This window comes from Biomphalaria glabrata, chromosome 12 (assembly GCF_947242115.1).
Source record: "Biomphalaria glabrata chromosome 12, xgBioGlab47.1, whole genome shotgun sequence".
NCBI classification, from domain to species: domain Eukaryota; kingdom Metazoa; phylum Mollusca; class Gastropoda; family Planorbidae; genus Biomphalaria; species Biomphalaria glabrata.
The window spans coordinates 10,122,585-10,142,066 of record NC_074722.1 but is presented as its reverse complement, the minus strand read 5'-3'; the positions used below and the strand labels follow the sequence as shown (position 1 = coordinate 10,142,066).

At 36.6% G+C, this 19,482-nt stretch overlaps 1 protein-coding gene across 4 annotated transcripts in view; it reads right to left on the bottom strand.

Moving 5' to 3' along the window:
- Nucleotides 1–8,173: 8,173 nt before the first annotated feature.
- Nucleotides 8,174–19,482, bottom strand: part of LOC106070291 (potassium voltage-gated channel protein egl-36-like) — a 45,376-nt gene continuing 34,067 nt past the window's right edge. For all 4 annotated transcript variants that reach the window (XM_056007078.1, XM_056007079.1, XM_056007080.1 and 1 more), the window contains exons 3-5: nucleotides 12,750–12,884; nucleotides 11,890–11,985; nucleotides 8,174–10,374 (exon numbers count right to left, since the gene is read on the bottom strand). In XM_056007078.1, the coding sequence (XP_055863053.1) occupies nucleotides 9,079–10,374; nucleotides 11,890–11,985; nucleotides 12,750–12,884 (1,527 nt within the window). In that variant the 3' untranslated portion in view covers nucleotides 8,174–9,078. The remainder of the gene's footprint in view (nucleotides 10,375–11,889; nucleotides 11,986–12,749; nucleotides 12,885–19,482) is intronic.

The window sequence follows — 19,482 nt, the reverse complement described above, 5'->3', positions numbered from 1 at the left end:
GGTAACGACATAAAATTTGTGTAGATTTACTGGTGCATAAGGGATAACTCGATGTAGCGCTTATTACACAATCGTACGGGAAAGGGGCCCACCATTATATTCTTGAACCTGGGTCCACCTCGTTACCCTTTTGATTCTATCTGTACACATATAAATGTACTATGGACACGACACATACATAGTCAAGTGAACTTTCAGAGAAGAAAAATGTTGCCAAGCAACCGGTGTTCACAATGATCGATTAGTTTTGGCCCAATGGATATTCCACAGTCAATGCCATTATAAATACATTACCAGCACACACTAACACGCATGTGTACTATGTCACTGCGTTTCAAACGTGTGTTATAAAAGTGTGCTATGTACTTGTGCTGTAGATGTAGATGCACACAAAACTGCGTGAGGCGCGGTGGGTAAGCAGGTAAAGGATTTGACTTCCGAACTGGAGGTTCCTGGGTTCGAATCCAGGTGAAGACCGGAGTTCTTAATTTCGGGATCTTTAGGGCACCCCTAAGTCCACCCAGCTTTAATGAGTACCTGACATTAGTTGGGGAAAAGTAAAGGCGGTTGGTCGTTGTGATGGCCACATGACATCTTCGTTAACCGTTGGCCATAGAAACAGAAACATCAGCTGCCCTATAGATCGCAAGATCTGAAAGTGAACTTTACTTTTTTACTTCTACAGAAAACTGCCTTGAATAATAGGCTTAGGTAGGTATTGTACTATAGCATATCAAACGTACCTGAACTATCTGTATCGCGTCTTTGCTCTATTTGTTCATTTACAAAGTTTATATGAACTCACTCCGTTTGTCTGTCTGTCTGGGTGGATTCTTATACACTTTTATTTCTCCCACTTCCCATTCTCCGGATCATTTTGAAATTTTGCACAATTATTTATTGCTGTTGACAACACATGAATCGAAAAAAAATTACCAATTAATTAATTAATTAGTGGTAATTAATTAATTGTTTTATATAGAAAAGGGGAAAAAAACTTGCAACATTGAGAGGTACTTCGGTGATTAAACGGTGCTCTCCAAGGACTTCCTTAACTCAAGATAAGGTTTATTTTTTTAAAAGTATTTTTATATTTTGCTTGTTTTTAAATAAAAGAAAAATGTGTATCTAGAACATTCATCCACAAATATTCTGAGATGTTGAGCATGAGGATGGGGGGGGGGGGACAGAGAGAAAAAAAGGGGGGGGGGGAAGGACTTCATGAGAAACGTCACAACCTTTGCCATGGGAGACAATAGTTGACAGGTCCGGTTCATTCCTTCCCGTCGCCTCCAGGCCCTCACAACGAGAAACTGGTTTCGCTCTACATCGATGTGATAATGATATGGGTCATTGAAGTAAGGGGACAACTAAGTTTTTACTAGGATTAGAACATTAGACTTTTCTAGATCTTCACCAGGATTAGAACATTAGACCTTTCTAGATCTTCACTAGGATTAGAACATTAGACCTTTCTAGATCTTCACCAGGATTAGAACATTAGACCTTTCTAGATCTTCACTAGGATTAGAACATTAGACCTTTCTAGATCTTCACCAGGATTAGAACATTAGACCTTTCTAGATCTTCACTAGGATTAGAACATTAGACCTTTCTAGATCTTCACTAGGATTAGAACATTAGACCTTTCTAGATCTTCACCAGGATTAGAACATTAGACCTTTCTAGATCTTCACTAGGATTAGAACATTAGACCTTTCTAGATCTTCACTAGGATTAGAACATTAGACCTTTCTAGATCTTCACTAGGATTAGAACATTAGACCTTTCTAGATCTTCACTAGGATTAGAACATTAGACCTTTCTAGATCTTCACTAGGATTAGAACATTAGACCTTTCTAGATCTTCACTAGGATTAGAACATTAGACCTTTCTAGATCTTCACTAGGATTAGAACATTAGACCATTCTTAAAATATTTATGAAATGTTCAAAATATGGTTAGAGTTTTTTTTTTTTGCTCCCCTTCTCTAAGCTGGATCAATACAATTTGATCTTTTGGATACCAACACATTTTTTTATTTTTATTTTTCGTCCATTCATCCGTCCCAGTGGCGCTACAGTCCATGGTGGGCTCTGGTCTGCCTCAACACATCCTTCCCTTCAAATGGTCACCACGCCCGAACTCCAAGCTGTTACAAATCTGCCTCTACATCATCAAACCAATCGTACTTCGTGGTCTGCCTAGAGTCGCCTGCCCTTTTGGTTTTAGTCGGTAGAGAATATTTGTTCCTCTGTAGTTTCGTTTTTTAGGTATCAGAGTAGAGATTGTCTATTAGTTGAACATCTTCTCTGACATAACACATTAACTCTTTAGCTCTGTCTCTCTCTCTTTCATTCTCTCTTTTTTTCTCGTCCTCTCTTCTCTGTCTCCTCCCATATATTCTTCCTCTCACTCTCTCTCCATTTCTGATAATTCGTTCTTTTTTTTCTCCTTTTCTCTTTATACATCTCTTTCTTTCTTTTTCTCTGTCTCTCTTTCTCTTTGTCTCTCTTTTTCTCTGTCTCTCTTTCTCTGTCTTTTTTTCTCTTTCTCTCTCTTTGGTTCATCTTCTTCTCTCTTCTTCTCAGGAAAAGATTAAAAACAATAAATTTATTTTCATATTTTTAATCAGATCGAAAAAACAACGAAACAAAATACTAAAATATCACTAGGTTGCAAGAAGTTGGTAATAAGGCACTTGCATATAACTTGAATAACTGCCGCTATCCACAGTCTACAGTGTAGTATACAGAGGGAGGTAACCGAATAAACTGTTCTAGATTTCTACTGATTTTTAGAAAATTGAAGGAAACAAACTCTCGGTAATTTGAAATCATGTTTCTATGTTAGATACTAGGGGGATAGGCAAGAGGCATCTTTGATCAAACTTTCCTAGTTTCTCTGTTGGCCAGTCCCTTACTGTATATGAAACTATCCCAGGTCCAATGGTAAGGCTGTTTATGTTTTTATTCTATTATAAATATCATTTTATACATTTGTATTTTCTTTTAGCTACAAATAAAGTTTGTGTCCGTTTGTTACAAGAACAAATACGTGACATAATAGAAATATATTTCACTAAATGATAAAAATGAGTATGGTATATATAAATGTTACATGTGCTTTACTATTAAGTAGAAAATAGACATAGGTTATAAGTAAAACTAATACGATTAAGAGAGATTAATTAAACATTTCAAACTATTTATATAGTCTCTCTCTCTCTCTCTCTCTCTCTCTCTCTAATAAGGCTTGTCTTCGAGTCTTCTTCACACACACACACACACACATATATATACATATGAGCTCATTAAACTTTTCCCGATAAGTTTTTATGGGGATAAAGTACTATCATCACTTCTCATAAAACAATTTGGTTCAACCAATGCACTCAGTAAATCAGTGATATGAACTATCTATACTATCAATGCTCCCAGTATTCAAACCAGTGCTATGATCTATATACTATCAATATACTCAGTAAACAGACCATTGTTATGACTTTTTTTTTTACTATTAATCTAATCAGTATATTAACCAGTGCTATGACCTATATACTAGTAAAGTCATTTCTTCAAAAACTCCTGGAAGCCTAATTTAATATATATCACATAGTTATTTTGTATTTCTTTTAATAATGGACATGAGTTCCAGCTATCAGGCGAGTGCTGCTACAGTAACGGGTCTGTTAGAAACTCGTGTACTAAAGCTGACCCATAATGCAATATACCACACTATTTCCACACCTCTATCCAACCAACAGTTATTATTATCAAACGTTATGATGACTCTTTTTGCCCCCAACACTTCATTTTATTTGTTAATTTTTTTTTCTAATTGAAACATTGTTTCTTTTATTTCTGGCTTTCTTTTATATAAAAAAAAATGTTAACATTTTTACAGACGATGAATCCAAAATCAAGTAAAATCAATCAAGCAAGCATGAATGAATTAATGAACGAATGAATGACCTTATCACACAGACGTTTAGACCAAGAATATTTTGTCTATAAATTAGCAAACTAGATAAAAAAAATACTTTATAAAAAAACAATACCTCATTTATACAACATATAGAGCGATCATTTAGATCTTAATAACTAATACATGTTAGATTTAAAAAAAATAGAACAGTTTTAACCCGACCCTTTCCACCTGGTTAAGCGAATGTATAAATCTACTAGAGTTTATAACATTCCAATGATATGCTTTTATATCTAGACAAGAAGGTGCGCAAACTGTTCCCGAGCATTAATGAATAATGTCTGCTTGCGGAAATACCCGAAGACACAGTCTGTTCAAGATAAATATTTTCTAGTTCTCTAGCCAAATTTAATTTCTTTTTTTAATTTGACATTTTCTCAGAAATAAAAGAAATACCAATTTGAATAATAATCTTGACTGATCATTAAAACTTTGTTGGAAACACCAGAACAAATATGAAATGTTTGTTCTCAGGCACATCTCTTTCCTAAATAGAACAAATCTATAGAATGACACATGAACTAACTGAACTCAACTCTCATGCATGCTCTCTTACTGTCTTTCACACTAACCCTCACACAAGCCCTTATACTAACTCTCACACTAACCCTCACACTAGCCCTAATACTAACTCTCAAACTAACCCTCACACAAGCCCTAATACTAACTCTCAAACTAACCCTCACACTAGCCTCCGCTCTAACCCCCTGCACTAACTCTCACACTAATTTTGTGTACAAAATGAAACGCACATTGCTCTCTACCGAGGACGGATACATTTCAATGTTATATACACATTGTCAAGATATACACATTGTCAAGATATACACATTGTCAAGACATACACATTGTCAAGACATACGCATTGACAAGACATACACATCGTCAAGACATACACATTGTCAAGACATACACATTGCCAAGACATACACATTATCAATACAAAACTCTTTTCTTATAAATTACAGACGTTCCATTGGAACAGAAGATAATTACGTCCTACATAGCTCCAGTTTTCTAGTTGCCTGAACATCTAAAACTCGCACCACTACAAGTAGCCACGATATAAATGTGGAATTTAAGCGTGTCTCAATCAACAGACACATTTGACATGAGTTTACATAGAAAATAGTCTAGTCTACAGCTATCTACGTGTGAACATCTAAGTCTTAGCAATAAGTGCAGAGAGAAATACACAAAGAAGAGAGAAAGAATGATACGAAGTGTGTTATTCTATTTTTCTGTATGGTTCTAGGACCTGGGTGTTTTACACAAAGCAGCTAAGGCTTCTCGAACGCTATGACCAGGGCTCTCTGAGCTCCGTTTCGGGTATAGGATAACAAGATCATGCATCTTTCTGTCTGGTATCAATTTTGCACACGTTGTTTCTCTAACTTCCCATTTTCTGATCAAGCTGAAACTTTGTAGTTATTCCAAAACGTTTCGACCTATATGGTAACATGTATGCACTGCGCAAAACAGCAGGGTTCCTATCCAGGGCTTTTGCAGTGGGGGATTAGAGCCTCTCAAGGCCTCACTTAAATGGAGTTTGATGATTGTAAGTTATTCAATGTCCATAACAAAACATTTTATTTATTATATTTGTGAGTGTGTCGAATTAATATCTGGGAGATTTTGACATTTAAGCTGTGTAGAGCGCTGCCACTAAAGCTTAATGTAACAACGAGGTTTGCTTTATCGACTGTTTGATAAGTTTATTTTTGGTCATCTGACATTTGAATAAATGTCTGTCCAATTATTTATTTAGTATCTCTAATTATTATAATAAATTTCAGAAAATTATCTGTCCTTGTATAATACTGCTATAAAGTGACTAATGGACTGAACACATCCAAGAATAAAAGTGCCGAATACGTAAATGAACTAACTGAACAAGAACAATCCTATAAAGTTCTAATCTCAATACTGTTAAGCTAAACTAGTCGATTTATTATTAGTTACACGAATCGACTGTTTACTTGACTGACCCGCCCAATAGGTCATGTAGTCCCCATTTCTACAAACCACAGTCCTAATAAGATCTAGATACATTTTGAACAGATACTTCCGGTTTATTTTATTCACAAGAGTTAAATCTAGAGCACACGAGAACGTGGGACCCCTGACATTTGTTTAGAATCATGTTTTAAACTAAAATTGTTACAAATCTATATATTATATCATGAAGAGTGACTTCTCGTGCTTTTTAAATAAATAAAAAAAATACAAAAAAGATGAAAATTTGAATGCAAGGATAGAAAGACGAAGAACTTGTTTTTTTTTATATTGTAATACGTCTATTTGTTGAGACGAAATCTGATATTAAATAGTTATGAAATCGCATTGAACCATCAAGAAATATCATAAAAGTTTCTTAAGGTATTTATACAATTGTTGTGGTTTTGAGGAGAATGTCGTAGAATTCATTCATAGAGTAAGATCGAAACATAACCTCTCTCTTTCTCTCTCTTTTTTTCTCTTTCTCTCTTTGTCTCTCTTTATCTTTTTCTCTCTGTCTCTCTTTCTCTCTCTCTCTCTCTCTTTCTCTCTCTCTCTCTCTTTCCTTCTTTCCTCTCTTTCTCCTTCTCTATTTCCCCGTATTTTCTTCTTCCATTCAACTTTTAGTATGACACTAAATCTCGCACTGTATTTCAGGGGTAGCTGTTTTAAAAAAAAAGATCCAGACCAAAACAAAAATCGTCTCCAACCAAAACTAAAAAGGCCAAGGCAGAAGTTTAAGGCATTGACGTGACTCACTGAAATACACAAACAAATAGCATGCATAGACTTAGAACTAAGTTTTTAAACTTAACTAATATCTTACTGAACAATTACAAATGGAAACATAAGAGTGTTAGCTGTTACATATTTCGTTTCATGTCAAATAGTAAACTTTTGAAATAATTTCTTTTCAATTTCAGAATTTCTAATTGATCTAACTTAATTTATACTTTTTATTAAAACAAAAATATTGATTGTTATTGATTTAAAACAAACATAACAGCTCCAGATTTGTGTAGTGTGTAGTTCAATGGTCATTATAGTGATGACGCCGATATATGAAGTAGTGGTAAAAACATTGCGTCAGTTTACTTAAAATATAATTAAAAAAAAAATACACTTTACATAAAGTATAAAATCTTAGTATTAAAAAAATCTTTATACCTTCAATCTCCTTACAAAATAAAATTAATAAACCTTACAATATAAAATGTATATTTATAATTTTTATCCAAAAATTTGTTCAACCTTTGTTAGTAGTATGAGTCTGAGTTCCCACGATAGAGCGATGCATCGACACACTGGGTGCATACTATTGTCTAAGTAAAACCTGCTGTGTATAATCGCACTTACAAACACACATAGCCCTACACAGCTATAATGACTGTTAATGGACTTGCTTTGGCACAAACACACATACAGAATACTACGTTTACCAAAAGATGTTATAGCGATTATTGTGTTGTCTCAAGACAGGACTGTAAAGCCATCCAACCTGACAAAGCGACTGGTGTAGGACGTTATTTCTCGATATTTCCGGTTCCACCAAATAAGATGAAATAATTAGCTCAGGGTCGTTAATTAACAAAGAATTATTTTTTTTTTAGCTTTCTTAGTAGGGTCTTTAGCCAGACGGTTCAGGGTCACACGTGGCCAGCACAACGACCAACCGCCTTTGCTTTCCCCTACTAAAGTCAGGGACCCATTAGAGTTGGGTGGACTCAGGGGCGCCCTAAATTCTCAACCGAAATTCTAACCCAAGACCTCAGGTTCGGAAGCTAAGCGTCTAACCACTCAGCCACCGCAATCCCGTTGGCATGGGAATTTTAATTAATTTTACTAGCAGGGTCTATACAAGTTCTTTAGTTCACGAAGAATAATTAAATCAGGCCCAACTCCCATCGGATCAAAGAATCGTGGGTGTGAGGTGTTACTGAGGGGACGTATGCTATTTGTTGTGACACGGTCTTGTATCGTCAATTCGCTAATTGCTTGACATATTAAATTTATACAACGCACTGAATATCTACCGTCAATGTTAAAACTGCCTTGACATTACTTCGGACATTACTTCGGACTATGTTAACAAATTTTTTCTTTGACAATTGCTAAATCTAAAAGTAGTTAGAGGGACGTGTAGTTACTTGAAACCCCCCCCCCCCCCCCCATTCTTTTGACTGACTAGATTCTTGGTGATGAGCTGGACCCTTACTTTGCGAAAGATTAATTGAGGTCACTTGACTTTTACATTCACATTTTTTGCCTTTTCCCATCATTAAGAGAGAACAGGGAGGAGAGATAGAAAATAATTTAAAAAACAAAACGATATTAATATTCTATATAAAAAAAAGTAAGCTCTAAAAAGAGGCAGAGAGACCAAAAAAGAGGCAGAGAGACCAAAAAAGAGGCAGAGAGACCAAAAAAAGAGACAGAGGCCAAAAAAGAGGCAGAGAGACCAAAAAGAGGCAGAGAGGCCAAAAAAGAGGCAGAGAGGCCAAAAAAGAGGCAGAGAGACCAAAAAGAGGCTAAGAAAGTCCACAAAAGGGAAACAAATTTATGAAATCACAGTAAATGGAACAAAAGAGAAAGTAAACTAGTCGGCGAAAATATTCTACAATTTTGTTCAAATAAAAGTGAAATGGGGGGTCTTCTGACATTTAGAATCATACACAACACCTTCATCACATGTTCATTCACCCTTAGTCTGTTGGACTGTTCGGGCACCACATAAGATCTGTTGACCGTCTTTCTTCATTCCTCTCTGTCTTTCTTCATTTCTCTCTGTCTTTTGCTTTCGATAGAGTCATACACAGACACTCAAATCACATGCTAAAATCAATCTAAATTACGTTTGCATGGCTATATTTTAATTTTAGAAATAACTTTCTACTGTAAGAATCAAGGGAGTGTTGGAATGAAGTCAATAAATAGATTGCCATTAAGTGATGACATGAAACATATATTTACAATTCAGCTTGATTTTAAAAATTCATTATAAATTAATTCCTTTTGTGGCTATACTGACATAGTTCGAGCATTTTCGAAACTGCTTACGCTGGCAGATTCTCATATCACAGTTTTTAGCGAGTTTAGTTTTCTAGGAAGAAGACTGTTGGTGGGCTAGCGGGATTTTTCAGCTCCCCGCAGTGTTCCTGCATTTCCATGGAGTCTGCTTCCGCTGCATCTAGCGAGTCTGTTGCGTTGTTCAGAAATGTATAGGACTTTCCATTCCTGGAGGTGCTGGTGTGTGGCCCAACCAACACGGGAATGACGGAAGGCAGCAGTAGGGCGGAGTCTGCCCTCTCGATATCCAGGGCGCTCCTACTCCCCGTAAACTCCACTTCGTCCTCTTCGCTGATGGCGTCCCTCTCCTTTCTGGTCAGCCCGTACTGGACATGGGTGTAGTAAAGGACAAAGTTGCTCACGATGATTGGGACCGTGAAGGCGATCATGAGCAGGCCAGCCACGGCGCAGCAGGATCCGATGAAGTACCCGGAGGCGGACTGCGGGTACATGTCTCCGTAGCCCACGGTCGTCATGGTGACGACGCTCCACCAGAAGCCGACGGGGATGTTGGTGAATATCCCGTTGGGCTCCACGAAATGCATAAGAGTGGCGAATACGACCATGCCAATCAACAGAAAGACACACATCAGCATCAGCTCGTTAAAACTAGCTTTCAGCGTGTACAGAAGAATCCACAGCCCGGGGACGTGCCGGATTAGCCTGAAAATCCGAAACAACCGCAAAATCCTTAATATGAAAAGCATCTCCATAATGGCCATGCCCTCGTTTTGGATGGGGTCTATAATGAGAAACAACATCTCGATGTAATCCGGGGCGAAGGCGAGAAAGTCCACGATGTTTTGAGATGCCCTGAGGAAGGTGATCTTGCTCGGGGAGCAAACAAATCTAGTGATGTATTCCAGCGTGAAGAAGATGAGGCAGCTGACATCCATTATGAGAAGGGCTGGGTGAGGCAACTCTTTATTATCCCAATCATCTTCTTTCACTTCCGGTTTATCCCCTAGGCTTTCAGTCAAGCAAAAGTTCTCTCCCATGGTGGCCTTTCTTTTAAACCTTCTCTTCTGTCTCTTGTAAGCCACCTGGGTTTCCGGACTCTTCGTTCCAAGCGAGTTAGCGCTGGTTGAGCTGTCCAGATTCGGCGGTGCGCTTTTGGTGTGAGGAGATTCAGATGAGTTGCTGGCCGTTTGATTCGGCCGGAGGTTCACTTTGGACCACTGGATGTTCTCAATGTGAAGGAACTGGTAAAAGGAAGCCATGTGGGTCATATCTTTGGCCTTCACCTTGAAGATCGGGTGTGTCTCAGCACAGAAGGAGAAGATGGAGATGAAGACGAAGATAATGGACACCCAAGCATAGACCTGTGGAGTAGGACAAGAAATAAGACGGTCATAACGTCATAATATCTTTGGTAATTATCTCTATGAGACGTAATCAATGAAATAATAGGGAAACACTTAGGTCAGTGATTAATCTAAACTGTCTAAACAAAGTTTTTTTGATTAGTTTTAAAATTTGATATGAGTAATTAAATATTAAAAGTCTAATATGATATATATTTTAAACTATTTAGGAAGTACTTTTATGGTGTGTAATTTTAACTATGTTTCAATAAGTTTGGTGTCAGCAAATCTCTGGTAACTACAAGGTTACAAAGACAGTTTGTGTGGAAACACAAAACTCAAAATCGGCCCCCCGAAGTGGTCCACCAAGGAAGGTAAAAAGGCCGGTATCAATATTTTCAAAAAGAAGATCAGAATTAAATTCTATCAAAGACAAATGACAGAAAAGAATGAAGAAAGAAGGTTGACAGATCTTGTGTGGTGCCCCATCGGTCCAGCAGACCAAAGGATAGGTGAAAGTGAATGTGAGCTAGATAAGAAACTGGCCTAACTGATGTCTTATAATGAATATCTAGGTGATCTAATTGTTTTGTAAAGGGTCAGTCTCTTATTCAAAGCCTCAAAAAAAAAAAGAAAAAGAAAAAAAGCATTTTTGTAAAAAAAAATGTCCTTTAGTTTAGTGTTTTTTTTGTTTTAGGCAGACACAGCAGTTCACGAGATAATATGAAAACCTACTTATTAATTGTTGTTTTAAATTATGTCCAACTTATATGCATACTAAATAGCTTTTTTTCTCTTAAAAAAAAGTAAACATTATTTTTGGGTAAACTTAGTAGTTAGTTGGACAGAACTTACATAACGTAGCAATACAAATGTAAAAAAAAAAATTAAACAAAAAGTCTAAAACCATTTGCATAAATATGTTACAAATATGCAATTCTGTGTATTCAATAGTTGTAAAAGTGGTGTATTTTTATGAAAAAAACTGCTTGCATAAGTGATTTAAAAAATTAGATTTTTCGCTTTTAGAAAAGAAAAAGGTAGCCGTTGCATCAGAACTTTGAATGGACTAACATATTATGATGTCAGATTTTCACTATCTTTTCTAGTTTACGAGATCTAAACAAGACGGAAGGACGGACAGACATTTCACACAAACTAATAACGTCTTTTTCCCTTTCGGGGGCCGCTAAAATGAATTATAAGTATTTTTTTAAACTTAGTAAAGCTAGATTGTATTTAAATTCAAAACCAACGTTAAAAATGTACACTAGATGCTTAAAAGTGAATCCTATTAAGGAATTTTAAGAATCTAAGTCCTTATTTAACAATTTCATTATATTACTGTTAACCATTTTGTTTCACAATTTTTTTTTTTACTATTTCTAACTTCACTATTTCACTATTTTCCTTATTTAAAATCAATATTTCACTTTTTCCTTTTCTCTTACACTTTGAGCATTTGATAATTTCACTAGTGAAAAATGCTCAGTACTTACTAGTGCAGAACTCAACAAAGAGAAAGTAATTCACCTTAGCTTTTCTGGAAGATCCCGGGTCCTGAAGGAATGTCCAGATCTTTGACCGGAACCTGACCCAACAAGAACTGTCCTCGTCCACTGACGGAACCTGAGGAGATAGGAAACATCTACTTTTATCTTTTCTTATTTTATGGATCTACACCTTTACTCCATGAAGCATTTCTCAAACGAAGGGGCGCCGGACGCCACCCCCACCCACCACCACCCCTGGTTACAAAAGTGTGTTTGTGAAGGCGTCAAAGTTTCACCGAGCAAAAACTTTGGTTTTGTCTTTTTTTTTCAAAGCTTATGTCAACTCACTTTGTCTGGTACAAAGTTAGTGCACGTTATTTCTCCCACACCCATTCTCGGAACAAATTCAAACTTCACACAATTATTCATTGGTATAGACAAGACATGAGTCAATAAAAAAAGAGTTTAACAACTACTCTATTGATCACTGGCATTTTTTTTTTGTATGACAACAAAGGGAAATTAATCTTTCAGACTTCACAGATATGACTAAATATGTGGGGTTTGGTCCCCTTAGATAATTGTACACTTTATTTCTCCCACACCCGTTTTCGGATCAAGTTGAAACTTTCAACAAGTGCCTACCAAAACATGAATTTAAAAACAAAATTAACAAACTATTTAATTAATAAATAACAATTAATTAAATAACTTCTACATTATTAATAGATATAGTTGTAAGTGGGGAGTTCTTCCCCTTAGGTAAGCTTTGTTTTTAAAACAGTTTTTATTAATTAAAAAAAAATTGTGTTCGAATTTCAAGTAGAATTTTATTTCATGCAATAGACTTTAACTTAACTGTTCCAAGGACCTGACAGGTGTGATATGTTAGGAATATACCTGTTGGGTTGTTGAAAATTTCCGGTCATACTCGAGTTTTTCCAGAGACCTGCATTGTGTTTTCCAAGTGTTGTACTGTGTCCAGCAACACCTGGATATATCACTCTCTTCAATACCCCAGAACTCGAGCTCATTCTGAAATACAAGAAAAACAAAAAAAAACATACCAGTACACATTTGTATTTATTTGTTAAAACACATGCTTGTGTATCTTTTTTTTTTACTATGATATTATTGTGTTAGTAGAGTTTGGATGAGGGGCGGTGGCTGAGCGGTAAAGCGCTTGGCTTACGAACCCAGGGTTCCGGGATCAAATCATGGGATTTTTTATTTTGGGATCTTTGGGCGGCTCTGAGTCCACCTACCTCTAATGTGTTCCTGACACTCGATGGAGAAAAGTAAAGGCGGTTGGTCGTTGTGCTGGCTACATGACACCCTCGTTAAAAGTGAGGCACAGAACCAGATGACCTTAACATCATATGCCCTATAGATCGCAATGCCTGAAAGGGGAACTTTATTTTTTATTGTATCTCATGTGCGTACTATCAGAAATGTTGAAGAGGTACTTACTTTAAAAAGTGTGGGAAAATGTTTATGTACTTGGATTAGCTTGGATTTGTATTCTGGGTTGATTTAATAACATAAAGGGGAGATACTCTGGGGTGTTTTTAAAAGCTAGTATCAACTCCCTCTGTCTGGTAGAAATCTTGCACACGTTATCTCTCCAGCTTCCCGGATCGATCAAGTTGAAACTTTGGACAATCAATTATTGTTGATGGCAATACATTATCCATAACAAATAATTAACCAATTGGCTAATGAATTGGTGGTAATTAATTAAATTTGTGTGATGTATAGAAAAAGTTATTTCTTGTAAATTAGCATTGTTTAAAAAAAAAGTTTGTTTTTTAAAATATTTTGCTTGTTGTATTGGAAAGTTATGGTTCAGTGTCTAAATGAGTCTGCCTGTCAGTTTGTCTGTCTGTCTCGTACAAGGTTTCAACACGTTATTTCTCCCACACCCATTCTTGTTTCAAATTGAAACTAAACACAGTAATTTTTTTACCTTATAAAACATTAATCTATTTTTTAAAAATCTTATTAGTCTATTAATAATTGAAAACTAACTTTGTAATAATATCGAAAAAGGGAAACAAATTATACATTGTTGAGAGATATAGTTGTAAATTTGAAGTTCTTCCTTTAAAATCCAATCCTTTTTTTAAAAATAATTTTATATATTTTGCTTCTTAGTTTTCTGTCCAGAAATGTCTCTGAATTAAATGTAAATATTGGATAATCTCAGGGCTCCTATGTTTTGTCTGTTAAGTTTTCTTATGTTTTTTGTGTGTTTTTTTTTTAGTTGAGGGTTCCCAAAAAGAGGGCGCATGTTGTAATTTAACCAAGGATACCGATTGTTTTTAGAAGATGGACAAGCTTACTGAACATGGTCACATTTAATTTGAAGAAGATGACCGTTTGTTCTGCAGGTCATTTGTTTTTCGTTTCGTAGAACTTCTCGATCTCGTTCGTGATCTGCCAGCCGTTCCTTCTAAAGAGAAGATAATTACATTCATTCATGCGTTAATCTAGTCAAGCATGTTAATTAGAGACTTAAACTCTGCTAAGTCGTTGCTTGTCCTGGCTGATTCAGGCAACCTTGTTTGTTTTACATGTTTCGGATGTTCCTTCAGAGTTGAAGATAATTTATTTCCTAGTCCAAACATCCCGAAGGGCGACAGGGGATGGGTGCGGGCAGGGTTTGAACCCGGGAGCATCGAGAAGTCCGAAAGCAATCCAGAACGCCAGCCGCACGACCAGGAAGCCGTGTATTCTCTCGTGGCAGTAGGGAAGAAGGAGCACTTATATGAATTTGTCCTAGCAGATTTTTTAAAGGAACTGTTTATATAAATAATCAAGAGTAGATAGAGCTATTTCCCTTTTATAAATTACATTTTTTATATGAATAATTATAAAGAAACACTCATTCAGATCAACTTTTTCAAACTGTTCTTGAAAATCTTTAATGGAAGGATGTGCACTGAATCTTAATTTATAAAGGTCAAAGTATTGTCCTGTTCAGGTTAGACGGCGAAGAATAGCAAGAGAGAGAAATAATTTGGATATTGATATGACCTCTAAATGAGTTAGTTTATATGCATGGTCGTGTGGTATGCGCTCTGGACTATCGTTTCGGTGATCCTAGGTTCGAGTCCTGAAGGCCGCCATCCCCACTCGGGGGCCCCTCCCCGCCGTCCTACGGAAGTTACGGCTAGGTTGCAATAATGTTCAAGTCTAAAGATAGGTTCAAAACCTTAACTAAAAAAACAAAAAAAAAAAAAACCCATCAAAGCATGACAATTCAAAACATTATGGGTGGAACTTTATTTACTCTGATCCAAGTATTTTAATCGAAACATGAAACTGTCGGTATTCAAAGCATAATTTACAATCGTTTAACTTATACATCATTACCATTGAAACTTATAGTATCAACATTGAAGTATGCAATATGAATCTGTTGATATCGATTAAAATAATTGTGAAATTAAGGCAGAACAACCGATGGTCGTCCACTGCTAAGGGATTCTGTTGTGTGCAAACGCGACATGAAGCTCTTCAAAATCGACACTAACAGTTGAGAAATAGTTACACTGCATAGATCCACATGGAGAGAGAGAGAGAGAGCATAAAGGAAGGGTCCCTGATTGCAGATGCCATACAAAACAGTAGTAGAAAGAAGGGTAAAAGTGCAATGGCGCCTGGTGATTAAAGATCCCAAACCTGTGACCGCAGCTGTGTATCAAAGATTGGCTTTTTTTAGTCACGCAAGAAGTTGCAAAGGAACAGTATCATTTCTCGAGAAAATTAAAACCTATCGATTAATGTTTTTCTGGAACTAATTCAGGGGCGGACTGGCTTTATGGGCATTCGGGCAAAAGCATGTTGAGCCTCTTTGAATGACAGTGATTGGCCCTCACCTTATCTTTAATCAAAGATGTTATACAAGTACCTTTGTAATAAGTAGCAATACAAGAAGTCACATTTACCAAATCATGCATGTGCTTATATGCTTGCAAATCTTGGACGCTGACGGCTGATCTTGAGAGGAGGATCCAAGCCATGAAATTGAGATGCTACAGAAAGACCGTAGGTGTCACTTACAATGACCGCATCACAAACGTAGAGATTAGAAACAGGATTAATGCAGTAATTGGACCCCACTCTGACCTGCTAACTACTGCCAAACTCTATAGCCATTTCATAAGGTCCTGAGGGCTCGATAAGACCTTCCTTCCTAATTCAACTTATATCACCAAATCAGTCACGTACAATTTCTTTCCCTTGTTAGATACCAAACAAAATAAATAATTAACAATACTTAATTAACTAATTGGTTATTTTTTTTAATGGGTTCTTGTTTAGTCAGGTAAAAGACATAATTGTGTAAAATTTCAGCTTGATCCGAGATTGGGGGTGGGAGAAATAACGTGTACAAACTTTTTACCAGACAGAGTGAGTTGATATAAGCTTTTAGATTTAAAAAAAAATTTGAGGCAGACAGAGAAAGCGATGAGAAGACAGCATAAAAGAAAAGACAAGCCTGTCATTGAATGAAATTCTATCCGAGACAAAAGAGAAAAATGGAGAAAGACGCTCAACAGACTTTAGTGTCACCAAAAGATAGGTGAAGGTGGAATGTGCTCAGTTTATTTATGCATAATTAAAGTTTACATACTGTGATGACTGGTACGCAATATGTGAGCCGGATTGTGCCAAGGCCAATTAGGGCACGTGCCAAGGTCATTTAGGGCACCCATCCCGGACATGAACTAATTTATTCTCAATCAAGTTTAGACTCAAAACCACCGTTACTTAAAGTGTTTTTTTCATATCTCGTTAAACCATTTCCTGAACATTTATCTAGAACAAGTGTACTGGCAGTTTTCTGACTTGTTCCCTAAAGTTAAAAGTGTGTGTGTGTGTGACGTCCTGTCTGTGTGTGTGTGTGTTCACGTGCGTGTGTCTGTGTGTGTAAATGTTATACCATACATCGCAGATCGAAACACCTCTCACGAGACATATTGTAAAAAGAGAGAGAGATCGGCGTGGGTGGGGGGTGAAGGAGAGAGATAAATGGGGTGGCGATGCTAGTCGGAAAGGGTCATGGTGAACATTCCACAGGCTTTGATCCTCCAACACGACCAGGAATGGCTCTGGAGGGAGGGGGAGGGTGACTACATTGAAAACTGAGAAGGGAGTTACAATGATTAAATCATGTGGTACGCCCGGAGCACCAAGTGATCTATTATTGTAGATGGGATGTAAAACTATACACCATTAGTGATTACAAATATTGTGTCGTTTTGGACGACCTTTGATATATTTAGAATTGAGTGGCTTGGGGGGGAGGGAGAGGCGCATACTTCACAAAACATTACAATAAGGAGGAGGATTGAATTCATTTTAGTTTATTTGAAATAGAGATGTGAGTGCATTTTTCTTAGGTCAGAAAATGAAAAGAAAAGTAGCGAAAACACTGAAACTAATACAAAATCTATTGAAATACTTAGAAAGACACACACATTTCTTATTCCATTTGATAAGATAAGTTAATACAAATAATGCTTTTTCATTCAAGCCATTGGAGCAGGGGTGGGCAAATTACGGCCCGCGGTCCACATGCTGCCGCTGGAGGCTCTTATGCGGCCAGCGGACACCTAAAGAACTCAGGGTGTTCCCATAAGTGAAGCCGTGAGTCTAGAAGTCTTAAGATTTGAAGCATGAAGCGTGGCCAGGGTGAAAGAGCGCCGAACCAACAAAAAGCTGAGAGAAGAAGCAGGCCTATCTGCAACTGACCAAACCTACCCATGCTTTTTAAAGCGAGGATTGGACTTTTACAGTCATCTTCGAGCCATAGGAAATGAGAAATGTGCTCATCTTCTATCACGAAGGAGGAGCTATACTTATAAAAAAATGCAATTATATTTAAAAATAAATAATTCTAAATATCTATAAAATTTTTTAGAAACTTCTGATTCTTATTACTTATGATGAAGAGGCTAAAGAGACATTCTCTCTAAAGTCATTCTAAAAAGTTTGAAGTAGACGAACATTGTTCTAATTGGCAATGGACATAAAAGCTCATAACCTTTAAGTCAGCGTGTTAGTTTTTTTTTTTTAGATCAGCGGTTCTCAAGGGCTCGAATGATATTTTGCTTGGGGTCGCCTGAGACCATCAGAAATAGGATTAATTTTGTCTTTACATGATAGTAAGTTATTAAATTAGTACCAACTATTTTTTACTATAATTGTATATTTAGTAAAGATGTCGCAAACAACCAAATCCAGATCAATTCAAACATTTTATTTCTCTTAACATTTTTTTTTTTAAAGTTGAAATGACTGTCCACCGAACGGCGTGTAGTAAAAAGTGTTTCAGTAATAACCCATTCTGTCTGAATCGTGTTTCGTCTTCTGCTTCAGTAGACTTCCATTTCCAGCAACCTATCTTTGGAAACAGGGTTTTCCCATCCTGTTAGTTTTCAAGTCTAAATAAAGATGCAATTGATGACCATTTCCTTTGTGATTGTGCAAAGACTTCCCCGAGAATGTCTGATCTGGTGGAACAGAAACAAGCTTCACATTGGCACGAACGGCTTGTTAGCACACTTCCGCAACAATTTTGTAGCAATATAGTTGACAGTCACTCAGACTGTATTCAAATCCTCACATCTATATGCACAATGATTACGTTGAATACGCCATGGAGACTAAAATAAATAATAGTCAAATAGATCTAGTTTCATTCATGTGTCATTTAATTGTACCGAAACTTGTATTTAACAAAATAGAGTTAAATATTGTTTCGTAATTAAACATAAAACTTTGGCAATGCATGTCAGATATTTACGTTAGGATCTCATCTTATTCACAGAAGCGAAGTGGGATCGTCACATGGGGTCGTCACATGGTGCGGCGAAATTGTAGAAAGGAGTTAAGGTACAGACCTATAAATATATTGAAAATCGCTGATTGAGATATTCTTAAAGATAATTTGGCACAAGCCAGATAGAGTCTCACAAATTACTGTAAGCATCAGTCATTAACTCCATAGCTCTAGACTAATTGCAGTCAAACCCGGATATCGGACCACATAAGTAAAAATAAAATTGACCTGATAAAATTGACCTGAAACCTGTGGATCTAGTACTTAACTTAATTAATGGGATTTCTTATCTGAAAGTTATCCCTTTTATTTAGGTGTCGAAAAATGGCTTCATTTCTCTACTTACAATGTGAGCAACATAGTAGCTAGCTAGCTAACAACTCTCTTTTTATGGTCTCTTTTTGTTAAATATTCCCATTGATCCTCCAATATCTATGCGTAGTTTAATCATCTTTTATTCTCAAGCCAAGAATACCATCATAATTGTTTTATAATGCCGTTTATATGTTGTTGTTGTTTTTTAAACAGCCAGACTTTCTTTACAAATCAAACATGTTAGCTTATTATCATGTGCCATAAAATTCATAGTCGACTTGTAGTTTCTTTGGCTTTCCCATTTGTGCGGTCTATAGGGAAGATGATGTAAAAATCATGTTTCTGTGGCCTACGGTTAACGAGGGTGTCATGTGGCAGGACAACGACAAACTGCCTTTACTTTCTCCAACCAATGTCAGTTACCCATTAGAGCTGGTGGACTCTTTACTGCTCTGCCACCCTGACTTT